This window comes from Aplysia californica, unplaced genomic scaffold, assembly GCF_000002075.1.
Source record: "Aplysia californica isolate F4 #8 unplaced genomic scaffold, AplCal3.0 scaffold00273, whole genome shotgun sequence".
NCBI classification, from domain to species: domain Eukaryota; kingdom Metazoa; phylum Mollusca; class Gastropoda; order Aplysiida; family Aplysiidae; genus Aplysia; species Aplysia californica.
In genome coordinates, this window is record NW_004797543.1 from 623656 (window position 1) to 645455 (window position 21800).

At 41.7% G+C, this 21800-nt stretch overlaps 1 protein-coding gene across 1 annotated transcript in view; it reads right to left on the reverse strand.

The window, feature by feature from the left end:
- LOC101851049 overlaps nucleotides 1-21800 on the reverse strand; it is a gene marked incomplete in the record, with an annotated part of 38654 nt that overhangs the window by 12185 nt on the left and 4669 nt on the right. Inside the window, 5 exon segments of the mRNA XM_035970493.1 lie at nucleotides 542-711; nucleotides 6191-6466; nucleotides 8479-8784; nucleotides 15098-15241; nucleotides 20884-21018. Of these exon segments, the coding sequence (XP_035826386.1) occupies nucleotides 542-711; nucleotides 6191-6466; nucleotides 8479-8784; nucleotides 15098-15241; nucleotides 20884-20956 (969 nt within the window).

Below are 21800 nucleotides of genomic sequence, written 5' to 3' on the forward strand. Positions count from 1 at the left end.
AGCCAGATAATCACATGGACAAACATGTTCTCTGGTGACAAAGCTGTGGTAGGAAAGTGGCCTGTAGAAAGCCTAGTTGCAATACAAGCTTAACCTTACTGTCTGCTCAAAGAACACGTTCTTAATTTAGTTTTAATGAGTTTTACGGTTCTTGCAACTCAGTTAGGTTATATACGTGCCGAAGACTACATGTGTTACAAGAGTAACAAATACAAAAAAGGAGGAGGAAAGATAAATAATAGACGTTACTTAGAAAAAGGAACAAACCACACCAGAGCACCCACCAACCACCGGCAGAACATATGTGAATGCTGGATGTTTGATAAATATTTAGCAAAAGTTTTGAGGCAATGGTTAAACACAAGAAGCATAAAAACATTTAAGGCTCTGTCCAGTGGGGCACACTTTCCTTAATTCTAAAAGAATTACAGTTGAACTCTAGCAAACTGAGTATATTTCTCCATACATGAGCACAAAGGAAACACAAACACAAGATAAACTTAAAGTAATGTATTGTAAAAATCAAAACCATCCAACTCACATCACAGTCCAGACACTGTACATGGAATTGTTTAACGCACTGCCCGCCTGTTGTCACCCAAACTTTGTATCCTTTTAGATTGCCGTTAGGTTCTGACGGCCTTCGCCAGCTCACCACAACGCCAGTAGCAGTGACTGAAGAACTGCTTAAAGCACTAACGGGACCTGGTTCTGTGAACAAGACAAAGATATAACAGCTCAAAGCATGCTGTGAATACGCTTTCAATAAATGTTTCTTCGGATTCTTCAAGCAACTGAAACTATAGCGGAAATTATCAAAGTCGCCCATCCGTTATCGAGGAGAAAAATGGTTGTCTGAGACAGGTGGATGTCTTACACTGTGTCAAGGTACTGACAAAAAACACAAGGAGGTTGTGAGTGGGTGGGAAGAGGCTGTTTGTACAGGTGGTTGTCTTATACATGTGGCCGTTTGTACAGTTGATTGTCTCATACAGGTGGCCGTTTCAGAAAGTTCGACTGTATTGTCTAGGTATTCCACTTTGTACGGAGAAAAGTAAAACAAAAAACATGCGGAGGAAAAGTGGTACGGCCAAGTACATTTACAAAGGAAGAAAGAAGATAGAAGTCTTTCAATACAAGGATAAAATACATTTGACTGTAAGCTCGAACATTTTATTTTGTCAACATTTTGGCCAGTAAAGTTAGAACACCTGGCCAACGAAAAAGGCTTCGCGCATAACCAAATATCATGGGCGCCAGTCTTGAGTGAGCAAAGCTAACAAGAAGAGGTGACTGAAGTTCTCTCAACCGTACTACAGGATTGGGGGTCCCCTATCATCGACAGATGACAGCGACACGGCAATAAAGACTTACACAAGGTAGGTCTAAATCTTATATTGGTGACCCTGCGCTGAACAAGTGCTGATCTGGAGCTGCACGGTTTCAAAGATCTAGAATCTAGCCAATTTCCCCCTCCTAATACAAGCGATCTTCTGACTTTCGTCACGGTCACTCCACGCCTTTACGCAACTCGTGTTCATACAACTCGCATTTTCATTCTTAGTCTCATATCCCTAGATCTAGATCCAAAGATACAGATCTAGATAGATCTAGACGAATTCTCAAGGTCTGACCTTGGTTTTCTCAAACTCCAATCATTGCAAATCATCATCTAGATTAGTCAACATAGTTTATTTCTTGTGATGATGGCCGAAGAAAAAGTTTGAGCAGTCTCCCTCAAATTGCCTGAATTCTGGATTAAGTCTCCGGAGGTGTGGTTTGCTAGTGTAGAAGCACAATTCGGAACCAAAGGAATCGTCTAAAACCCCCAAAAATATGACTATGTAGTCAGTTCCTTAGATGCAGAGACGGCTGGTGAAATCTCGGCTGTGCACCTTTCCCCACCATTACATGAGAAATACGGTACCATCAAAAAGTGCCTAATAAAAACTTTTGAAAAAACTCAAGCTCAGAAGGATGCAGAACTCTTAAATCTGAACGGTCTTGGAGATAAAAGACCAACAGCACTACTGAGGAGAATAAATGCCTTGAATGATGACCCAAACACTCTCAAAAGAGCCCTTTTTCTTGCAAACCTCCCAACTGAAATGCGCACAATACTGGCTGCACAGAACATTACTCGACTAGAAGAGCTTGCAGATGTTACAGATCACATTCGGGAAGCCAAATCAGCAGCACCTCAAATCGCAGGAGTATCTAAACAGGCTCAAGAAGTGTTGACAGAGCAGGAAACTGGCGTGCCCAGTGCAGACGAGGCTCTCAGAAAAGGACGCTACAGTCATCACAAACCCAAAACAAACACTGTAGACCTATGTTTCTATCACTTCAGGTTTGGCCCAGCAGCTCAGCGTTGCCAACCAGGGTGCAAATTTTCGTCGCTGGTCATGAAGTCAGACAAACCAAAGGCAAAGTCGGGAAACGGTCCAGTTGGCTGTTAGGCCAGGCAGCAGTCGACTCACAGCAAGGTATTACTCTATCCATAGCAGACCTGAACACTGGCACATTTTTCTCATAGACACAGGAGCTGAAATTTCTGTTTTTCCCTCATCGAAGGAAGACCGTATTCAGCATAAGGTGTCAGTCTCCCTCTCGCAGTCAATGATACATCAATACAGACCTGGGGTACACGTGAGCTTACTTTAGACTTCGGAAATAAACAAAGATACTCTCAGAGATTTTATCTCGCCGATGTAAACAGCCCAATCTTGGGTGCAGACTTCATAATCAACAATGGCTTGGTAATTGATCTAAAAGGAAAGCGCCTACTCTCTCCAAACAAAGCTTCAGTCTTGATGACATCCTCCAACAGCTCAATTCCAGTCTCTGACCTATCAGCTACGCCTCACAACAAGTACTCAGAACTACTTCTCAAAAGGTTTCCAGACATTCTTACACCAAACTTTGACTCCAAGACAAACATGGAGTTGAGTACCTCATCATTACTACTGGACCACCGGTACACTCTCACGCTCGACGACTGGACTCTGAGAAACTGGAGACAGTTAAAGCTGAGTTTCTGAAAATGGAAGAAATGAGTATTATACGACGATCAAAATCCTCATGGTCTTCACCTCCTCTGCACATTGGAGGCCTTGTGGATATTACAGGCACGCCAATAACGCAACAGTTGGAGACAGATACCCTTTGCCGCATATTCAGGATTTTAACAGCAAACTTACAGGATGCACTGTCTTCTCAAAGATTGACTTAGTCAGAGGTTACCATCAAATCCCAATGCAAACTAACTCAACTACCAAGACAGCAATCATAACACCTTTTGGGCTCTGGGAGTTCGTAAGAAAGCCTTTCGGGCTGAAAAAATGCTACAAAACTTTTCAGAGGCTAATGGATGGTGTCCTTAGGAATGTGCCTTGTACGTCCGTCTATATTGATGATATTTTGCTTGCTAGTCGTTCTCCCGAAGAACATGTTCAGCACATAGAGCAACTCTTTCAAACACTCAAAGACAACGGTCTTGCTATCAGCAAGTCTAAGTGTATTTTTGGATTCCCTGAATTGGATTTTCTGGGTCATTGTGTAACCAAAAAGGAATTCTACCTCTTCCCAATAGCATTCAGGCTCTTAAGGACTGTGATACACCCACAGACATGGCTGGTTTGCATCGTTTTCTTGGTATGCTCAACTACTACCACAGATTCCTTCCTCAGATAGCTTCAGTTCTTGCTCCACTTCACTAACAAGCAAGTGGAAAAGGACAACAAATATAATGGTCAGTTGAATGTCAGGAGGCTTTTGACAAAGCCAAGACTGCTTTGGGAAACGCTATCCTAATACATCATCCTCAATCTGATGCTCCAACTGGCCTCACTGTTAACGCTTCAGACAAAGGAATAGGGACAACACTCGAGCAGCGTCAAGGACGGGTTTGGGTCCCTCTCGCTTTTTTTTCAAGAAAATTGTCTGAGGCGGAGAAGAAATACAATGCTTTCGATAAAGAGCTCCAGGTGGAATACGGTGCAATCAAACACTTTAAGTATTTCCTGGAGGGAAGAAAATTCACACTTTACACGGAACACAAACCACTGACATCAGCTATACAGTCGATGGCTGATCGATCTCCATGACAGACCAGGCATTTATCGTTTATTGCTGAATTCACATCTGACATTCAACATGTGAAAGGAAGATTCAATTTACCGGCAGACGCCTTGTCTTGAGTTCACAGCATTCACTACTCTGTCAACGCCATATCTCCAGAGGAGCTATCCAAACAGAATCTTGATGAATTGGCAAAAGGTCAATTGTACTCGGAAGAGATTAACCTTTATTTCACTCAGGAAACTGGATTGGAACTGAGATTTCTCAACATTGAAGATACAAAGATATGGTGTGATGTGTCAACTGGAAAAATTAGACCTGTGCTACCATCGCCCTGGACGAGGAAGATCTTTGACAGTATCCATGGTCTTTCACATGGAGGACCAAAGCCCACTCAGGAAGCAATCTCCCGACGCTTTGTTTGGAAAGACATGAAACGCCAAATACGAACATGGTGCAGGGAATGTCATGCTTGTCAATTATCAAAGATAAACAGACACACAAGAGCCCCACTGTCGGAACAATGTCCGCCTGCGCACAGATTCAGGAGTCTTCATGTAGATCTCGCAGGCCCACTACCTGCAAGCAACGATATGATTTACTTATTGACAATCATTGACAGGTTCACAAAGTGGCCTGACGCTATCCCACTTCCAGACTTTAAAGCATCTACCTGAGCTTCAGCAATCCTCCATCACTGGATTTCAAGGTTTGGAATTTCACACGATATCACCTCTGACCGAGAACCACAGTTTACATCCAGACTTTGGAATGAATTCAAAAAGTTGTTAGGGGCTCAGACCCACAACACAACAGCTTATCATCCTCAAGCGAATGATCTTCGAGGTGGAACGTTTCCACCGGCAGCTCAAAGCAGCTCTCAAGGCACGTACTTCCGGACCCAACTGGTTTGATGAATTATCTTTGGTACTCTTGGGAATAAGCTCCTCATGGAGAGCCAACCCAGGTTGTTCACCGGCTGAGCTATTATAAGGAACTAACCTGAGGCTACCCGGAGACATTTTCCTGGCAGTAGAAGACAGGACAATTGAACCAGATGCTACCTGTCTCAGAAAACTTCAAAACACCATGCGCAGTTCGAACCATCGTCAACGTCATGTGTCAGCACTCCCACATCTTTCATACCCAACGATTTGTTTTCCACTGGCTACGCTTATGTGAGACATGACGCACATCCTCTACAAAGACCATAAGATGGCCCCTACAAGATTTTTGAAAAACATGAAAATCACTTTCTTCTGGACATTAATAGACGCCAAGATAGAGTTTCAATTGACCTACTTCAACCACTAGGCCAGGGCGCAAAGGTTGGATTTTTAAACTTCATATCATTCCGTTCCTGGTGTTTTTCTTCGTATTACCAGGAACCTCACTGGGAGGGGGGTTATGCTGGATCGAACATTTTGTTTTGTCAACATTTTGGCCAATAAACGTTAGAGCACCTGGCCAACGAAAAAGGCATCGCGCATGACCAAATAGCACGGGCGCCAGTCTTATGCGAGAGAAGCTAACAAGAAGACGTGACTGAAGTTATCTCAACCGGACTACAGGATTGGGGGCCCCCTATCACCGACAGATGACAAAGACACGGCAATAGAGACTAACACAAGGTAGGCTTAAATCTTACATAACAATTCTATCAGAAATTTGATTTACTTAATGAAAAAACAATTTAAGCTATGCAATTTTTGCACAAAACTCAACTCACTATATCTGCATGTGGCTCTGAGAAAACCCATAACATGGTGTATGGTGATAACTTTCAAAACTGAATTTATGATTAGCATACGTTTAAAAAAAAATATTCTTGAGCATTTTCCTCTTTAGTTGGGTACAATTGACGCTTTCTGGAAACGTTATGGCAGCTCCAAACATACAACAGTCCTAAGGATTTTACCTGAAAGGTCATTCACTTCCTTTTCTTTTAGAATTCTCCATAAGGGGGTGTCTATGAAAGTTAGTGTCCGCCCCAAGGAGCAAACACCAGTCAAGATTGTTTCAGAAACTAAAAAAACAAAAAAACTGACCTGCTTTGAGTCTCAACAAACTGCACATCATAACAAAAACACATATCAACAACATGACTTACCCGCAGCTGTTGTCCTAAAATTTCCTGTCCTTGGGACACTGAATTCATTGATGCCGTTATAGGCTTTAATTGTATAGCCATAGAAAGTACTTGCGACCAGTTTGTCAAAGACCGCTGTCTCGCTAGTCACACTTTTGCTTTCAACTATTGACCCTTGCCGTGTCACTACCACGAAATAACTAGCGACACAGCCATCAGAAGGTCCAAACTTGAGGGCAGTACGCGGCACTGAGAGGGTACTACTTCCAGGTATCACTGCTCCAGGCTGGGCAGGCTCTGAAAACAGACACGTCACGAGGTGTCAAGACAACATGACTTCCATTTACAGGTGCCACAGAACAAAATGTTACCTGTGTCACACACGACATACTGCAGCAACAGCATTGTGAACATTTCTGACATTTGTTCAAAACACGACAGAGTGGGATATCATCAAGAGGTGTTCAAAAAACTTTTCTGTCTCCATTTCCCCCAACTATATCCTCACCAATGTCTTCCCCATGAGTGTTGTGTTTACCAGAGAGCAATGAGACTTGACGTGTTTTTGACACTGGGGAATACTAGTGCTTGGTGCCCACATAAACATCTATCTGTCCCAACTACCACAGCCCAGATGTCCACATGTATATATGAAGCAATCTGACAACCTACTGGAAGTTGACATTGTTTTAGAATGACATTGAGTCAACCAGGATAGATTGTAAAGATCATAGAGCTAGCTTTTGAACAGAAATTAGTGCCATACAAATGCGATTCCTCTTCTTTTTCTTATTACTCTCTTGCAATTTTTTTTCTCAATGAAATACCACAAACATCTGTGGCTAAGTGCAGTGGAAGTATTGATTGAAATATGTATTTTGTTTACCTAGTCCACTCACAAAAATTCAATTTGAGATCAGAAAATTAGTGTTTCCTTTACATTTAAGGGAACAAATTACAGCTGCATGTTAATTTACCGTAAAGTAGACATTGAAAAATAAATACTTCAGAAATCTAAGAATTGACAGCATTGCCCCAAACACCCTTGGCAACGCCTTGAATGCTGGCAATTGAGCAACAGTATGAACCAAATCTCCAACACTACCTTGCGGATATCCATATAAGGCTCTAACTCTACTCACTGTCAAAGCGTTACATACATTTTTTTAGTTTACTTAAGAGTGTTACGGAATTCACAACACAGTTAGGTCATACAAGTGCCGAAGATTAGAGGTTTTACTAAATAGTAGCATATAAAAAGAAGGAGGAGGAGATATAAGGATGGTAGAAACTAGATATTTGATATAGGAAAGAAGGAACAAACCACACCAGAGCACCTACCAACCACCCACCAGAAAGGACTAACACACAAAGTTGGTGTCTGACTTCCAAAATTAAAATACTACTACAGAAAAACAAAACTAATAATAATATAGAGAACTGCCTGAGACAACACTTCTAAACATTTGGTCACTGGGGCGTGTCCTTGAACAAGACATGAAATCCATTACAGCAGAGTGACATTATGTATCATGTGACCTGTTGTTACTAATTAAATAAATATATAATATTTGTGCCATTATATACCATGTGACCAGTTGTTACAAAAAAATAAATACGTAATATGTGTGACATTATGTATCCCGTGATCTGTTAAATGAATATGTAATATGTGTGACATTATGTGACCTGTTGTTACTAATTAGATAAATATATAATATGTGTGACATTATGTATCATGTGACCCGTTGTTACTTGATATCATTGTTTATCCAGTAGCCTTTGAGACGGTGCCCTTCGGCTCATTGAAACTAGTTAAATCAGTATGTACTTTCTTTCGTATAACATTATGTATCATGTGATCTGTTATAACTAGTTACAACAGATCACATGATACATAATGTTTTACAAAGTACATACTGATTTAACTAGTTACAACAGATCACATGATACATAATATGTCACATAAGTGTCAAAGAATAGAGGTGTTACTAAAGAGTAACACACAGAGAAAAGAAGAAGGAAATATAAGAACAATACATGCTTAACAAGAAAGAAGGAGCAAACCACACGAGTACAGCTATCAACCATCCACCATGAATTAATTATTCAAGAAAACTTGTCCAAACTCAATGTTTTGCTCATCCTTCTTTACAAGTCTCACATTGAGTTGCATTCATCATTCCTTTCTCCCAGATTGGGACTACTTTAAGATAAGGAACATTTTCTCCTGTGTATCGAGTAAGACTTTCTATTTGATTAAAAGGAACTCTTCATTATCTCAAGAAGCAAACTTAACAATAACTTACTTGTCCAGGCTTCAGTGTAATTGAAAACTTTTGATCTTTGAGGGTAGTCAGTTGTTTCGGAGAGTACCAGGGTCAGAGTGGACAAATATTTCACCCCAGGACTGAGCCCTGTACTTGAAACTCTGAGAGCTGTCCCAGGCACATCATCCTTATTGTACTGCCCTTGTCCTTGTGAGCAAGTCTGCGGGTCAGAATGAGTGACCACCTGGTAGTTATTTACAAATCCTTGGGGGGTTACAGTCCAACTGAAGTCTATCCGGGATGTGCTCCTTGAGACTATCCTTGTCAGCACTGTAATATCGCCAACTGTAGGGAAAACAGAAGGAAAAAATTGATTCATATAATTACACATGCTTGAAGCTCGATGGGTCATAGTTCCAGACACAACATATGAAATACAAAAGAGTTCACTTGAAACAAACTCTGGTAAACAATGTTATATTGCATCAACTGACTATAATGGAAAATACACGGCAAACTCAACAAACCATCCACCAACAAACAGACTTTCTCTGTGATTAACATGTGTTCAATTTTCCTTTGACAGGAAATTTTCTCACAATTCTCTCTTCTTTTTGCAACTGTAATCGTTTCTTCCAGTCCTTTTATGGATAACTAATCTGCATACCCGTTCTATGAAAGGGAATATGTTTTCTTGACAAAAATTAATGTTGCGATGTAAATAAAAATGGCAATACTACAGTAATTTAAACAGTTATTTGATTAAAACAGGATGGTTCTATTCTATAGGCCTACCCTAAAAAAAAAGAATTTTCAAAAGTGAAACTCACCTAAGAATGGTGTATATCGTCCAAAACCTTTGGAGAATATACAACATTCCTGGTTTGACTGTTGAGTGCCAGGATGTGACATACTTACTTATTTACTTACTACCCGTTACGCCATCTGGCGTTTTGGGCAGCAACAAAGGATCCCCAGCTCTGTCTATTTTGAGCCCTCTTGGTAAACGTGCCAAGATGTGAACAGCATCTTTATCCCCAGTTCGGGACATTCCATATACAACATTCCATGTAAAAATACTGTGCATGCGATATCTAGGCCAACTGCACAAAGAGACTGTCCCTGAGCTTTATTATTTGTAATGGTAAAGCATGACTGTTGAAGCAAACGCCTTGTTAAGAGAAGAAGGTTTCCTTGTCTTGTGAAAAGATATAATTTATAGAACTGCAGTAGGGTTACTTTTTTGTTCATTTTCAGTTAGACTCCATCCGTCATTTCCTGTTGGGAACTGTAAGGGGTATTGCAGAGGATCGTATGCTGGGTGCAGTTCGCAGATTCGTTTTAGGCTGTTATTTGTTTAACACAATAGAATCACGATGCCAAACTGGTTCATTTGGCATAAGAAACTTCTTTACAGGACGGTGCATTGTAACGTCTCTCGTGCTCACCGAGTGATCTAGCATTTTCATGAATTGATTATGTTGGAATTTTGAAGTTCATTTTGAGTTGCGTATTGGTATGCATCCTTTATTTCTTTGATGTATTTGTTGTGTGTTTGTAGACTGTCTTGTAACATATTGGTTATAATACGTTTAAGACTGCAGCCATGTGTCATTGTTATTCAGGATTTTATTTGGTCCTCCGAGTCTAAAAAATAAACCTGCAGAAACTGTTAATTTTTATGTCCTGTTGCCAGTAATGAGCCAACCAAGTGATAAACCTACCCTTGCACACGGACATTTGGGTTCCATCCTTGCATATTGATCTTTTGACACCTAAAAGATCTCATTTGAAGGGGACAATCAAACTTTCTGATGTTGCTTATAAAATGCTCTGGGAGTCCTGGCAATCACCCATGAATCTAGATCTAGATCTATCACAGAGATACATCTGATTCTTCTAAGTCTAACTACCATAGAAAAGTAACTTTTAAAGTAACTCTCTGTAAGCGATCCGCAGCATCTCTGCTTTAAGTGTCCAAGCAAGATTTGTTTATTTCTTGCGGAAGAGCAATTTTTATATCATGGAAAACGAAATGGAAGTGAGAATAATCTATGTCTCGCTATTCTCACCCCCTCCCTTGTTTTACCGGAAATTACCCAAGAGGGATCAGGGCTGAGGTTACCGGGGCTAATGCTCCACAGGATCGTGTTGGTGTCCGAATAGATGTAGATCTAGCTCTAGTCACAGTCAGGGTTGTCAAATTGGAGCCAAATCCCAGTAATTTGGCTCTTTTTGGATCGCGTCTGGCCCGGAGAATTCCTTTTGGCTCTCTGGCTCTTTTCTGGCTCCAAACTCCAAGTGTTCAAGAAGAAGGGGACAGAAGAGGCAAGAGAAAAAAGGAAAAATAAAGAAGAAAAGAAGAAAAAATAAAAATGAAAAAAAGAGCTTGGATAGCTTAGAATTATTTAACTAAATTGCAGATAACACGATTTAACGCCCTCGCTCATTTGATCTGAATAATTTACAACCCTTTAACCGTCGTTCAAGAGCATAGTCTCGTGCTCGTGTCTCGTTACGTTCGTACATGCTCTCTGTTCCAGTGGGTCGTTGGCGGGTGCTCTGGTGTGGTTTGCTTCTTCTTTCCTATCAAACATCTGTCGTCCTTATCTCCCCTTCTTCTTTTTTATGTTTGTTACTCTCTTGTAACATCGTAAAACTAAACTAAACTAAGCTCTCTGTTCCTTGAACCATAGTGTGTAGAGAGGCCAGCCATCGTTAAGTGTGTAAACAACGAATGGTCCAGCCGGTGGTCGTTCCCACATTCCGTTCAGTAGCGTCAGTAGTGAGCCTTTTTTTTTACTGGAGAGGCGAAAAATGTTTTTACATTATTATTATTCGTTCCCAGCCACATGCGGTAAGCCACCAAGGACCTAGGTGATTTTATCAGCCTTCGAGAGGTCAGGGGGAGTCCTGGCCTCATGTCCACACCGGGGTGGGAGCTATTCTCACCAGGGGAGGGGGGATTGAAAATAGCGAGACATGGGTCCAGGGTGAGAATAAAGGTGGCCAAAAGAAATATTATGTCTTGATCACTGCATTGAAATGACGAACGGGAAAATCGTAAACAGCTGATAGTGTTTTCTATTTTTCTAATTTTTTTTTAGGCGAATGCAAACCCTTACTGAATTGATAGGAACTTAGCTTGGTCTTTGAACTACCTTCAACATTTTTTTAATGGTTCTACGTTCCGTAGTAGTTATATAAAACAACCATCCACAAATACGCAATTATTTATAGATTACTGGGTACCCCGTTCGATGAACGGACTCAAAATAATCAATCATCAAGCCAATGTGGATACAGTGCGCACTGCAAGTGAATGGAAGCCTCACTTGATTACAATTGTGAGTTAGAAGATTTGTTTATTTCCGAGGGAAGAGCAATTTTTTTTTCATGGAAAACGAAATATTATATGTCTTGAACACTGTATTGAAATAACGAACAGGAAAATCGTAAACGACAGATAGCGTTTTCCATTTTTCTCATTTATTAGGCGAATGCAAGCACTATCTGAATTGATAGAAACCTAGCCTAGTCTTTGAACTACTTTCAGTAATTTGTCATGGTTGTGCGTTCCGTAGTTGTTGTTTTTTCAGCTATACAAAACAGCCATCCACATGTACGCAATTATAATAATAGATAGCATTTGTATAGCGCATATCCCCGCTATTATATATTATATAGATGTAATAGTAGACGTTTCAAGTCAGTATAGCTCAACACAACTATGATAATATATACAGATGGTCATTAAAAACGCACCACTTACAAATCAATTCAAATACTGGTAGTGTGTTTATTTTTTAACAGATGATATACCATTGCAAAGTATGGTAATTTTCTGAATATTCACAGCTGAAATGAAATGAAACGGTTAAATGGCACGGCGAGCACAAAAGTCCGTTTTCAAAATACAGATTGATTTGTTTGGATTTTGTAAAGTGTTTTACGGCGCTCGCAACTGCATACGGTCATATGAGCGCGCGGGACACACCTAATATTTTCAGCTGGTAGGAAATTTTGAATTTTACCCGGGTGGCGGCCGAAGCCTACTCTTATCGATTTTAGACCACCAAGGGATCTTTAACGTGCACAACTTGCACACGGGCCCTCCGAGATTTTTTGCCCTTGTCCGAGAAGGCTAGGTGTAGATCTTTCCTACCAGAAGATCAGGGGTGTGGCAGAAAGACAGCAGTAAGGAGGAGCCAAGGAGTAGCAGTATAAAGGCTGCAGAAAGAGCCGGGAGCCCAGAGAAGGGGGCAAAGGAGATGAGGATTTTGTTTTGTTTTTGTAAAGCGTTTTACGGAGGTGAGGGGGTGAGGGCAGACAGTGGAAATGAAAGCAGACAACAGAACATTGCTAGAGAGCAGGAAAGGAGGTGAAAGTAGACAATTTTAGAGAAGAAAATTTTTGGTCGCTACCCGGATTCGAACCCGGGACCTTTTGAATGAGAGGCCAACACCTTACCCTGTAAGCCACGAGAGCCCCCCAAAATCAGAGCGGTTAATTGAGTTTTTAACTGGTTCCTCAGTATCGTGTATGTCCTCCATTGGCCTGAATACATGATTGGCAGCGTCTTCTCATGTAATTGACAAGATACTGAAAGAACACCTGTGGAATCAGTACACACTCATTTGTCAAAGAACGCCTCAGCTCTTGGAGAGTGTGCAGAGGACATCCTCGGGACAAACGGCGGTCGAGCACGCCCCACACATGCTCAATTGGTGTCATGTCAAGAGACAGTGATGGCCAAGGCAGGACATCAATGTTGTCTGCCTGCAGAAAAGCAGTGGTGGCTCGACCGGTGTGCGGGCGGGCGTTGTCGTGTTGGAATAACTCCAGCTCTGGGTGTTGACCAAATAATGGCACGAAGTGGTTCTGCAGAACCTGCTGGTACGTGTTGGCATTCACAGGCTGGTCGAAGAAGTACAGCGGTGTGTGTTAATCGTGGCTGAACGCTCCCCATACCATGCCCTGCCTCCTCCCCATCTATCGACCTCCAGCATGCAACAGTTGGCGTAACGCTCGCCGGGGAGTCTCCAGACCCTTCTTCTCCCGTCAGCATAAGAGAGGGAAACCGACTCTCGTCAGAAAAGACTACTGGGGTCATGTCAACAGCAAATGTTGCCTTGCCCACTGCAAACGTTATTGACAGGAGTCTCTGTGTCAGGACAGGACCAACGTACCGGCGTCTGGGTGCAAGTCCTGCTTCCCGCAAACAGCGTCGCACGGTCCATTCAGATACTGGTCCACGCCGATCAACCCCTTGACGACCTGTTTCCGGTGCCGGCAGGAAACAGTCACGAAGGTAACGTTGGCGAAGGTAATGGTCTTGCGCTGGTGATGTAACTCGTGGTTGGCTGCTCCGTCGACGGTCTGCTGTAGATCCAGTAGCTGTATTTCGTTGAGACGACCGGATAACAGTCGAGTGGCTACAGTTCATGCGCATGGCAACTTGCTGTGCTGCCATTCCAGCTTAGGGCATTCCAATGGCCCTTTCACGTTCTTGCATGGAAAGTCGTGACATTAAATACGCAGAAAAAAATCCGTCACACAGAGTAAAGTGTGTCAGTCTTTATAAAGGGCGAATATAATATCTCTCTAACAGCCATAAAATCTGTCTCGCTAAACAAAGTTTAGGTTTGAGGTCGACATATCGGAGTTTTGCGTGTTTTACGTGTGCATTGACAGTTTTGAAATGGGAACTCCATTTTTTTTATATTATGTTTGTATGATCGGTAACCTCTGTTATCTGTGAACTTTTGTCAACCTCAATTGATGTCACTGGATCAATTGTAGTACAAAATGTGCTCAATCCAAATTGTGCGCTTTTGATGACCGTCAGTATATATATAGATCAAGACCTATTGTACATGCCATCGCAGTTATCTTTGCTGTATTTTTGGTACAGGATATTTCCTTTCTTCGCGCTTGAAAGCAGAGCCATCCAGACTGGGATGGGGCATCTAAAGTCAGAACACAAGCCACTCAGAGAGGGACTTACATTTTGAAAATAAACAACACACTCAAAGTCAGACGAGGAACATGGTCTGTGAAAGTAGCTGACGTTGTTCTCATGAACCAACAGCTGACACACACACACACACACACACACACACACACACACACACACACACACACACACACAAACACACACAAACGCGCGCCAGCATTAATGTGCTGTTTACAAGTCAGCAAGAGTCACAAAGTCCTGAATGTGATTAGAAGAGTAAAAGTACGCCTGACTTTGTCTTACACATTTACACACCATGCACGGTACTTTAACTTAGGGACACCCTGAGGTCACCCCTCACCCGGCTCGTATGAGCTAAAATGTACGCCAGGGATATGCTGTACAGTCTAGACATATACTTATGTCCCTATAGATCTTCACACCAGAAACAATGCTGAAAATGTAAATAAATAAAGAAGTCGCTCGTGCTGTCTGTTGTTTTCGTAATCCTAACGCACTGGGCTAAAAATAGGTTTAGCTCGTCTGGCATGGTGGACGTTGATCTTTTTGAGGCGGTTCCACAGCAAGCAAAAACTTCGTACATTAGCCTTTTGATGGACGTGTAGACTAAACAAGCTAAAAATGTCCCCAGTCGTCTATATTTACAAGTGCTAACATTCTAAACATTCCTTTAGTACTCACCACTTCTGCAGGAATTTACGACCCAGTACGAACTACTTATAGGATCACACAGACATTTCGGTGCAAAGTTCTTGTTTGGAACACACGATAGTCCATATTGACAAGGATCTGTGAGGCCAGTACAGCCAGCTCCATGAGCCAGTCCTAAAGAAGACAAGGAGAAAAACAACCGGATACAACAACAAGGACACAAATAAAACACTAGTTTCACAAAAATCTCATCATAATTTTTTTTTACATACATTCTCACAAAGCAATGACTTCATTATACCAGCATCCCATCACTTTTTTAACACTTTGCCGTCACATCTTGCCGATCGGCATTTTCCCCAAAATGCCTTTGCCTTTGACGACAAGGGTTTTTACTATGGCAAGGTGTTAAGGATACAGAAAAGAATGTCACATCAAGATCGAACATCTCTTGTCGTTCCCACAACCAGCGAGGGTAGACATAGAAAAAAACTCTTCAAAGCTGGCAGAGACATGGAAACATTATATTCTAAAAAGACGATGAAATTTTCTTACAGAAAATCCTCAACACTGACACCGTCACGCTCAGTCTTCTCATTTAAAACTAACTGAACAGGGGCGAAGCGTCTATATAATCAAATAATCACTGCTTCCCTTTCTAATTTTGAAACATTGTCACTGTCAAATTCATCCTTAAACGTAAACCTCATAAATTAAATGTCAAAACACGTTCGTAATCAACAAATAAAGTGAGGCTGGAATAGAGTTGAAGGGAACATTTGCATGGCAGTCAAAGCTGTTTCATTGCCACATATACCCTGTTCACCCCTTTGGGGCCACAGTTAAAATCAATCACAAGCCCTGATTAAGTAAGCTAACTAACACTGGTCGAGTCTACCTCACAAATGTGAGGGGAACTAACTCTTGATAATCTCTTGACTGCTGCTTGTGCTTGTTTTTTTTCCTCGACTTTTTACCGTCCTATAATCAGATCGTGACCTCGATTATGACACCAGCTCCTGGCCGCGAAAGGCTAACGAAAACAGCCAAATGTGAAATTTAAAAAATAATAATTGTCATGTTCTACCAAAGAGTTAGACTCACTGGTAGATCTATAACATATAGATCTAGTACTGACATCTCTGCTTCTTTGCTTTATGTTTATGTATTCCGCCCCGAGTAAGATTCTTGTGTGATATCTACAGGCCCTATCTGGTCCCATTTCACTTTGATTACCCTGTCAAACAAGTCAGCCTTCGCCCCTGCAACTGAAACTAGTGAAACAACATTTCTCCCAACCTGTCTCATCCAGTTTCATTCCTTGAAGTGTTTTCAGCTTGAACCACCTTTTGAGTCTCATATCTAGTCCCACATCATTCCTTAAAGTGTTCCCAGCCTACACCACTTTCTGAGTCTCATTTCTCTCCCATATCATTCCTTAAAGTGTTTCCAGGTTACATCACTTTATGAGTCTTATTTCTCGACCCATGCCTTCTTTCTATGATGAAAACCTGTGAACTGTTTTGTCCTACCTAGCAGTGTGATACAGAACCAACACATCATAAAACACGGTAAGGTTATCTTAGAGGCAGGACCTCAAACTTCACATCAATCTCTGAAGGAATCTCACTCGACAGAAGAAAAGACGTTAAGACTTTCATAACATCTCAGTCTAACCACGTGATGATTACGATCCGAAGGCTTTTTCTAAGTCGAAAAAAAATAGCCACAAGGTGCTCTTTTTGAATGAAAGCTTCCCGGATAAAAGTTTCAAGTCGGACGAGATGGTCAATTGTAGAGCGATTTTTGCGAAAACCGCATTGGAAATTGGACAAGGATTTTGAGGTTTCGAGAAACCACATTAGACGTTTGTAAATAAGTTTTTCCATAGGTTTGCAGAAACAGTTTGTAAGGGCTATGGGACTTTAGTTTGATGGGTTAGGGTTATCTTTTCCTGGTTTTGGGATTGGTATAATGGTGGCAAGACGCCAACTGTTCGGAATTTGTTGAGAATGCCAGAGTTCATTGTAAATATCAAAGAGTAATAGGAGTGTTTCGTCAGGAAGACGTTTGATGATTTCGTTGAGTATTTGATCAGGGCCTGGAGCTGTGTTTGATAGTTCTGCAATATTACATTTTAATTCATTAAGAGAAAAGCTACAATTATAGTTTTCTTCATTTGAAGAGGTAAAATCAACAGTTGTCTTTTCAGAAGACATTTTTACTTTTTTGAATTCAGGGTTGTAATTGTGGGTAGAGGAATTTCCGGAAAGAGTTGATGCAATACAGTCAGCTACTGTTTTTTCGGTTTCTACGAAGGAGTTATTCGGTTTTAGGATGTGTTTGATTGTGTCTTTTTTAGTACCTTTTAATTTTTTTATCATCTTCCAGACTTTGTGCATTGGTGTGTTGTTGTTTATTTTAGAGACATAATTTTGAAAAGATGTTTTTTTGGCTGTTCTGATTATTCTGCGTGCTTGGGCTCGCGCAGTTTTGAAATTGATGAGGTCTTCGTTTGTTTTAGAGTTGACGAACTTCCTGAGAGCTGATTTTTTTTTCCGCAACAGCTTTTTGGCAGTCTTTAGTGAACCAACATTTATTTTTTCGTGGTTTGGTGGACAATTTTGGTATGTGTTTTTGAACGATTTCGAAAAGGGTTTCATGACATCGCTCAAAAGTTTATGTTTGTGTTTGTGATGGATTGAGCTTCTCCAGACATTCCATGTGAAACCCATCCCAGTCCGCTCTTTTAAGATTGAAACGGTCCGGGATAGGAGTTCGGTGTGGAATGTTTGGAATTAGGTTGATGGGGAAGTGATCCGATCCGTGTGGGTCGTCCAGGACCGACCACTGAAAGTCTAGAATTAGGTCAGGATCACATAGGGTTAAATCTATGAATGAAAAGTTTAGGTTATTTGAATTTTGAAATGTTGGGGAATTGTCGTTAAAAATACTAGTATTGGTTTTTGTTAAGAAATCTTCTATGATTTTACCTTTAGTGTCAGTTGGTTCATTTCCCCCAAAGAGGGCTATGGGCATTAAAATCTCCCAACATGATTAAGGGTTGTGGGAGCTGGTCTCTGAGGTTTATTAGTTCTCTTAAAGATAGAGGATAATTTGGAGGGATGTATATTGAACAGATGGTTATAGGACAGTGTAGGGTGACCCTGACCGCAACTGCTTGAAGTGTTGTGTTTAGTTGTATTTGTCTGTGTAGTGTTTGGTTATTTATTAAAATGGAGTTGCCCCCAGAGGCGATTTGGTTTTTGGTGTATATTTGGTTGTAAGTTTGATAGTTTTTCAATGTGAATGTGGGTGTTGGCAATTTAGTTTCTTGTAGACAGATTACATTTGGGGTGTGTGAGGTCAAAAGATAAGAGAGTTCTGCCTGGTTTGCACGCAAACCGCGAATGTTCCACTGAAGAACTGCGATTTTTATTTATTTTGAGGGCACGGGTTCGGTACATTTTTGGGTGGTCGTTGGTGACTTTCGTCTTTGTTTTGTTTTGCTGCGGTCACGGTGGACCGCAGCTTTTTTTTAAGGAGAGTGTGGAGGGGGAGGAGGACCGGAGTCCCGGCAGGGACTTGTTGGGAATTGGGGTAGGGGGAGAAATTTTTGATTTTATATCCATATGCATTACGTTTTTGTTCATCTCCAGGGCTCAATACCCTCCACCGACTCCAACAAGGGGACACCGCTCGGAAGTCCTTAGCTGGTGTCAGGGCTACCCTGGAGGTATACTCCCAATCAGACGGCAAGAGATCTTGCCTTCTAACCAAGATTGGCCAAAAACCGGTTCTATGAACCGGTAGCAACCGATTAAGTGCAGTAGGCCACTGCACCCGCCCGTCTAAACCGAATCCAGGGCCAAAGTGGCGTGTTGGTGAGGGAAGCCACACCTCAGCCACCAGGATCCCCTTCTCCGGTCGTACGGGTCGCACCCCACGGTCAACAGGGTGCCTCGCGTTTCGGGGATTTGGGGTCTATTCTTTGCTGGACCGGACCTTCGGTCGACAGAACGGAAAGAAAGATAGATGGATAGAAGACATAGCAAGAGCGGACAAAAGATGCCACCCCTACATCAGAGAGCTAGTGACGTACGAGTGGCATCCCACCAGCGGGGAGGGGGGGTAACACTCCCTGTTGATGGGACAGCCAACTATTTTTATTTTATTCCCCGGTCAGCTCGGGGAAGGACGAAAGAAGAAGGAAGAAAGACGATGGAAGACAGACGATACACCAAAGCAAGTGTCGCCCATGTGCACCTGAGTGTATATGTCCATGGGCGACAAATCGCCAGTGAAGGGGTTGCACCTCCTGCTGGCGGGGCAGTGGGTCTACTTATATCCCCCGACCCACTGGGGGTAGCTCAGAGCGCTGTGACTCCGCTTATGTGCCAAGTATTTGTTTGTTGTTGTTGTTTTTGGTTTTTTTGTAAGTGTTTTACGGCGCTCGCGGCTGCATAAGGTTATAAGGACACATGAACCATTTTTAGCTGGTAGGAAATTTTGAATTTTGCACGGGTGGCGGCCGAAGCCTACTCTTATCGATTTGGGACCACTAATAGATCTTCAACGTGCACCACTTGCACACGGGACTTCCGAGATTTTTTGCCCTTGTCCGAGAAGGCTAGGAGTAGATCTTTCCTATTATAAGATCAGGGGTGTGGCTGAAAGACAGCAGTAAGAAGGAGCCAAGGAGAAGCAGTAGAAAGGCTGCAGAAAGAGTCAGGAGCCCAGAGGTGGGGGCAAAAGGGGTGAGGGGGTGGGGGCAGAAAGCGGAGATGAAAGCAGAGACAGAACATTGTTAGAGAGCACGAAAGGATGTGAAATGAGAAAATTTTTAGAGAAGAAACGTTTCTGTCGCTACCATGATTCGAACCCGGGACCTATTGAAAGAGGGGCGAACACCTTAACCTCTAGGCCACGAGAGCCCTCGCGCCGTGTGTACACGGCCTACTGTTTACTTATGCCCCATATGCAGCTTTTTCTTTGCTTCAGTCAGAATCTTTACATTTTCAACATGTCTTTCTCGTACTTGGCAAGAATATTTGAGACTCAAAGAAAATCAGATTTTCGTAATTTCACTAAAATCTCGTTTTAGATGTTGAATTTACTTTAGTTTCCATGTTTTGTAGTTGTTAACTCACAACAGCAAACCTTGAGTATCCCCCTCATACAAATATACAGGACTTTTCCAGGTTTGTATTATGTGTTGCAGCTACTGCTCTAAGCTAAAAAAAAATAAAAAAACGCCTGCCAAATAGTCAAACCACCTGTAAATAGGATTTCCTCTTTTTCAGAGTGCAGTTCAGACAAGAACCCTGATCCTATCTTCCCCAGGAAATTCCTTTTTACTTTTACTGGTCAAAAAAATCTTGGCTCCTATTATATTCTGCCACTTGCTCCAAGGTCCACCATTTTTTGTTAGAAGTTCCTTCATGGACACCACAAAAATCCCTTTTGCAAGTCAAAATAAACAGGACCTGTGAGCTTACTGCAAAGTTTCTGACCCCCACCAATGGAGACAAAAAATGTTGATCGATTCCACAACAATAGGCTCTCATTTGTTACAGAGAAATGGTATGATGAAGTTTCACGCTCGAGGCTTCACTTGTCAAAAGAGCAGATGAGGACGATTATCATTTAACACAGCAGCACCACAGAGCAGTGACCTATGCTCACTGACCTTCTCTATTTCTCTTACAGCATTGGCAAAGAAGACCTAATATTTATTTTCCAGAACTGAAGATTACACCTACAACACAAAAACCACTAGATCTACATCAAATGAAATCTTAGATAGTCGTACTTACTGTCCATACACTGATTACTGCCAAAATGGAACTGGCCAGAAGGACACAGACACAGATTTCCTCCACCAGACATCACACACTGAACATCTCCATTACAACTGCCAGCTGCTGTACAGCCACTTCCATAGTTGTATTCTGGGTCAGGGCGAAATGGTGTGGGTGTGGGGGTTGGGGGGGGGGGCAAAATAAAAAAAGATTGTATATAAGAATAGAAATATTATACACACAATAGACAAAAAAATTGGTTACAATCACCCCACACAAACAATCAGGATTATTGTAACTACATGAACAGTTCAACTAACTCCAACATTTATTCATCAGTACGCGTGTGTGTGTGTGTTTGTGTGTGTGTGTGTGTGTGTGTGTGTGTGTGTGTGTGTGTGTGTGTGTGTGCGTGTGTTTGTTGTTTTGATGTTTTGTTATTTTATTTTGTTTTTGGGGGGAGGGGATGACTTTATGGGAGGGACATAATTCTATAATGCTAGGGATAGAAAGTGTGCAAAAAGTGTTGCTAACCTTCACAGTAGACTAACCTTGGTATATCTACCAGATGTCGTAAAAATTAACAGAGCCCTGATGTAGAACTATGTGGCACAGACATGAATCAAGAACAGGTGAGGCTTGTGAACCACACAGGCTTGGGTGATTTCTTTTTTATGTAGTCATATGTAGGAAAACTGGGAGAAGATGTGGTTGAATTCTGTGATGTTAGAAATTCACTTGTAAACGTGGTGTCCATAAGCACAACTTTATAGCAGTTCTCTTCTCAGGAAAAGATGAATTCTGTCATTCTGTTAACTTGCAGTAATGTGTGTGAAGATAGCTCACCTTGTTGTGTCCATGACCGTCCATCTAGTTCTCTTTGATAGTTAAAATTATTTTTCTAGTACTGAAGATGATAATAATAATAATAA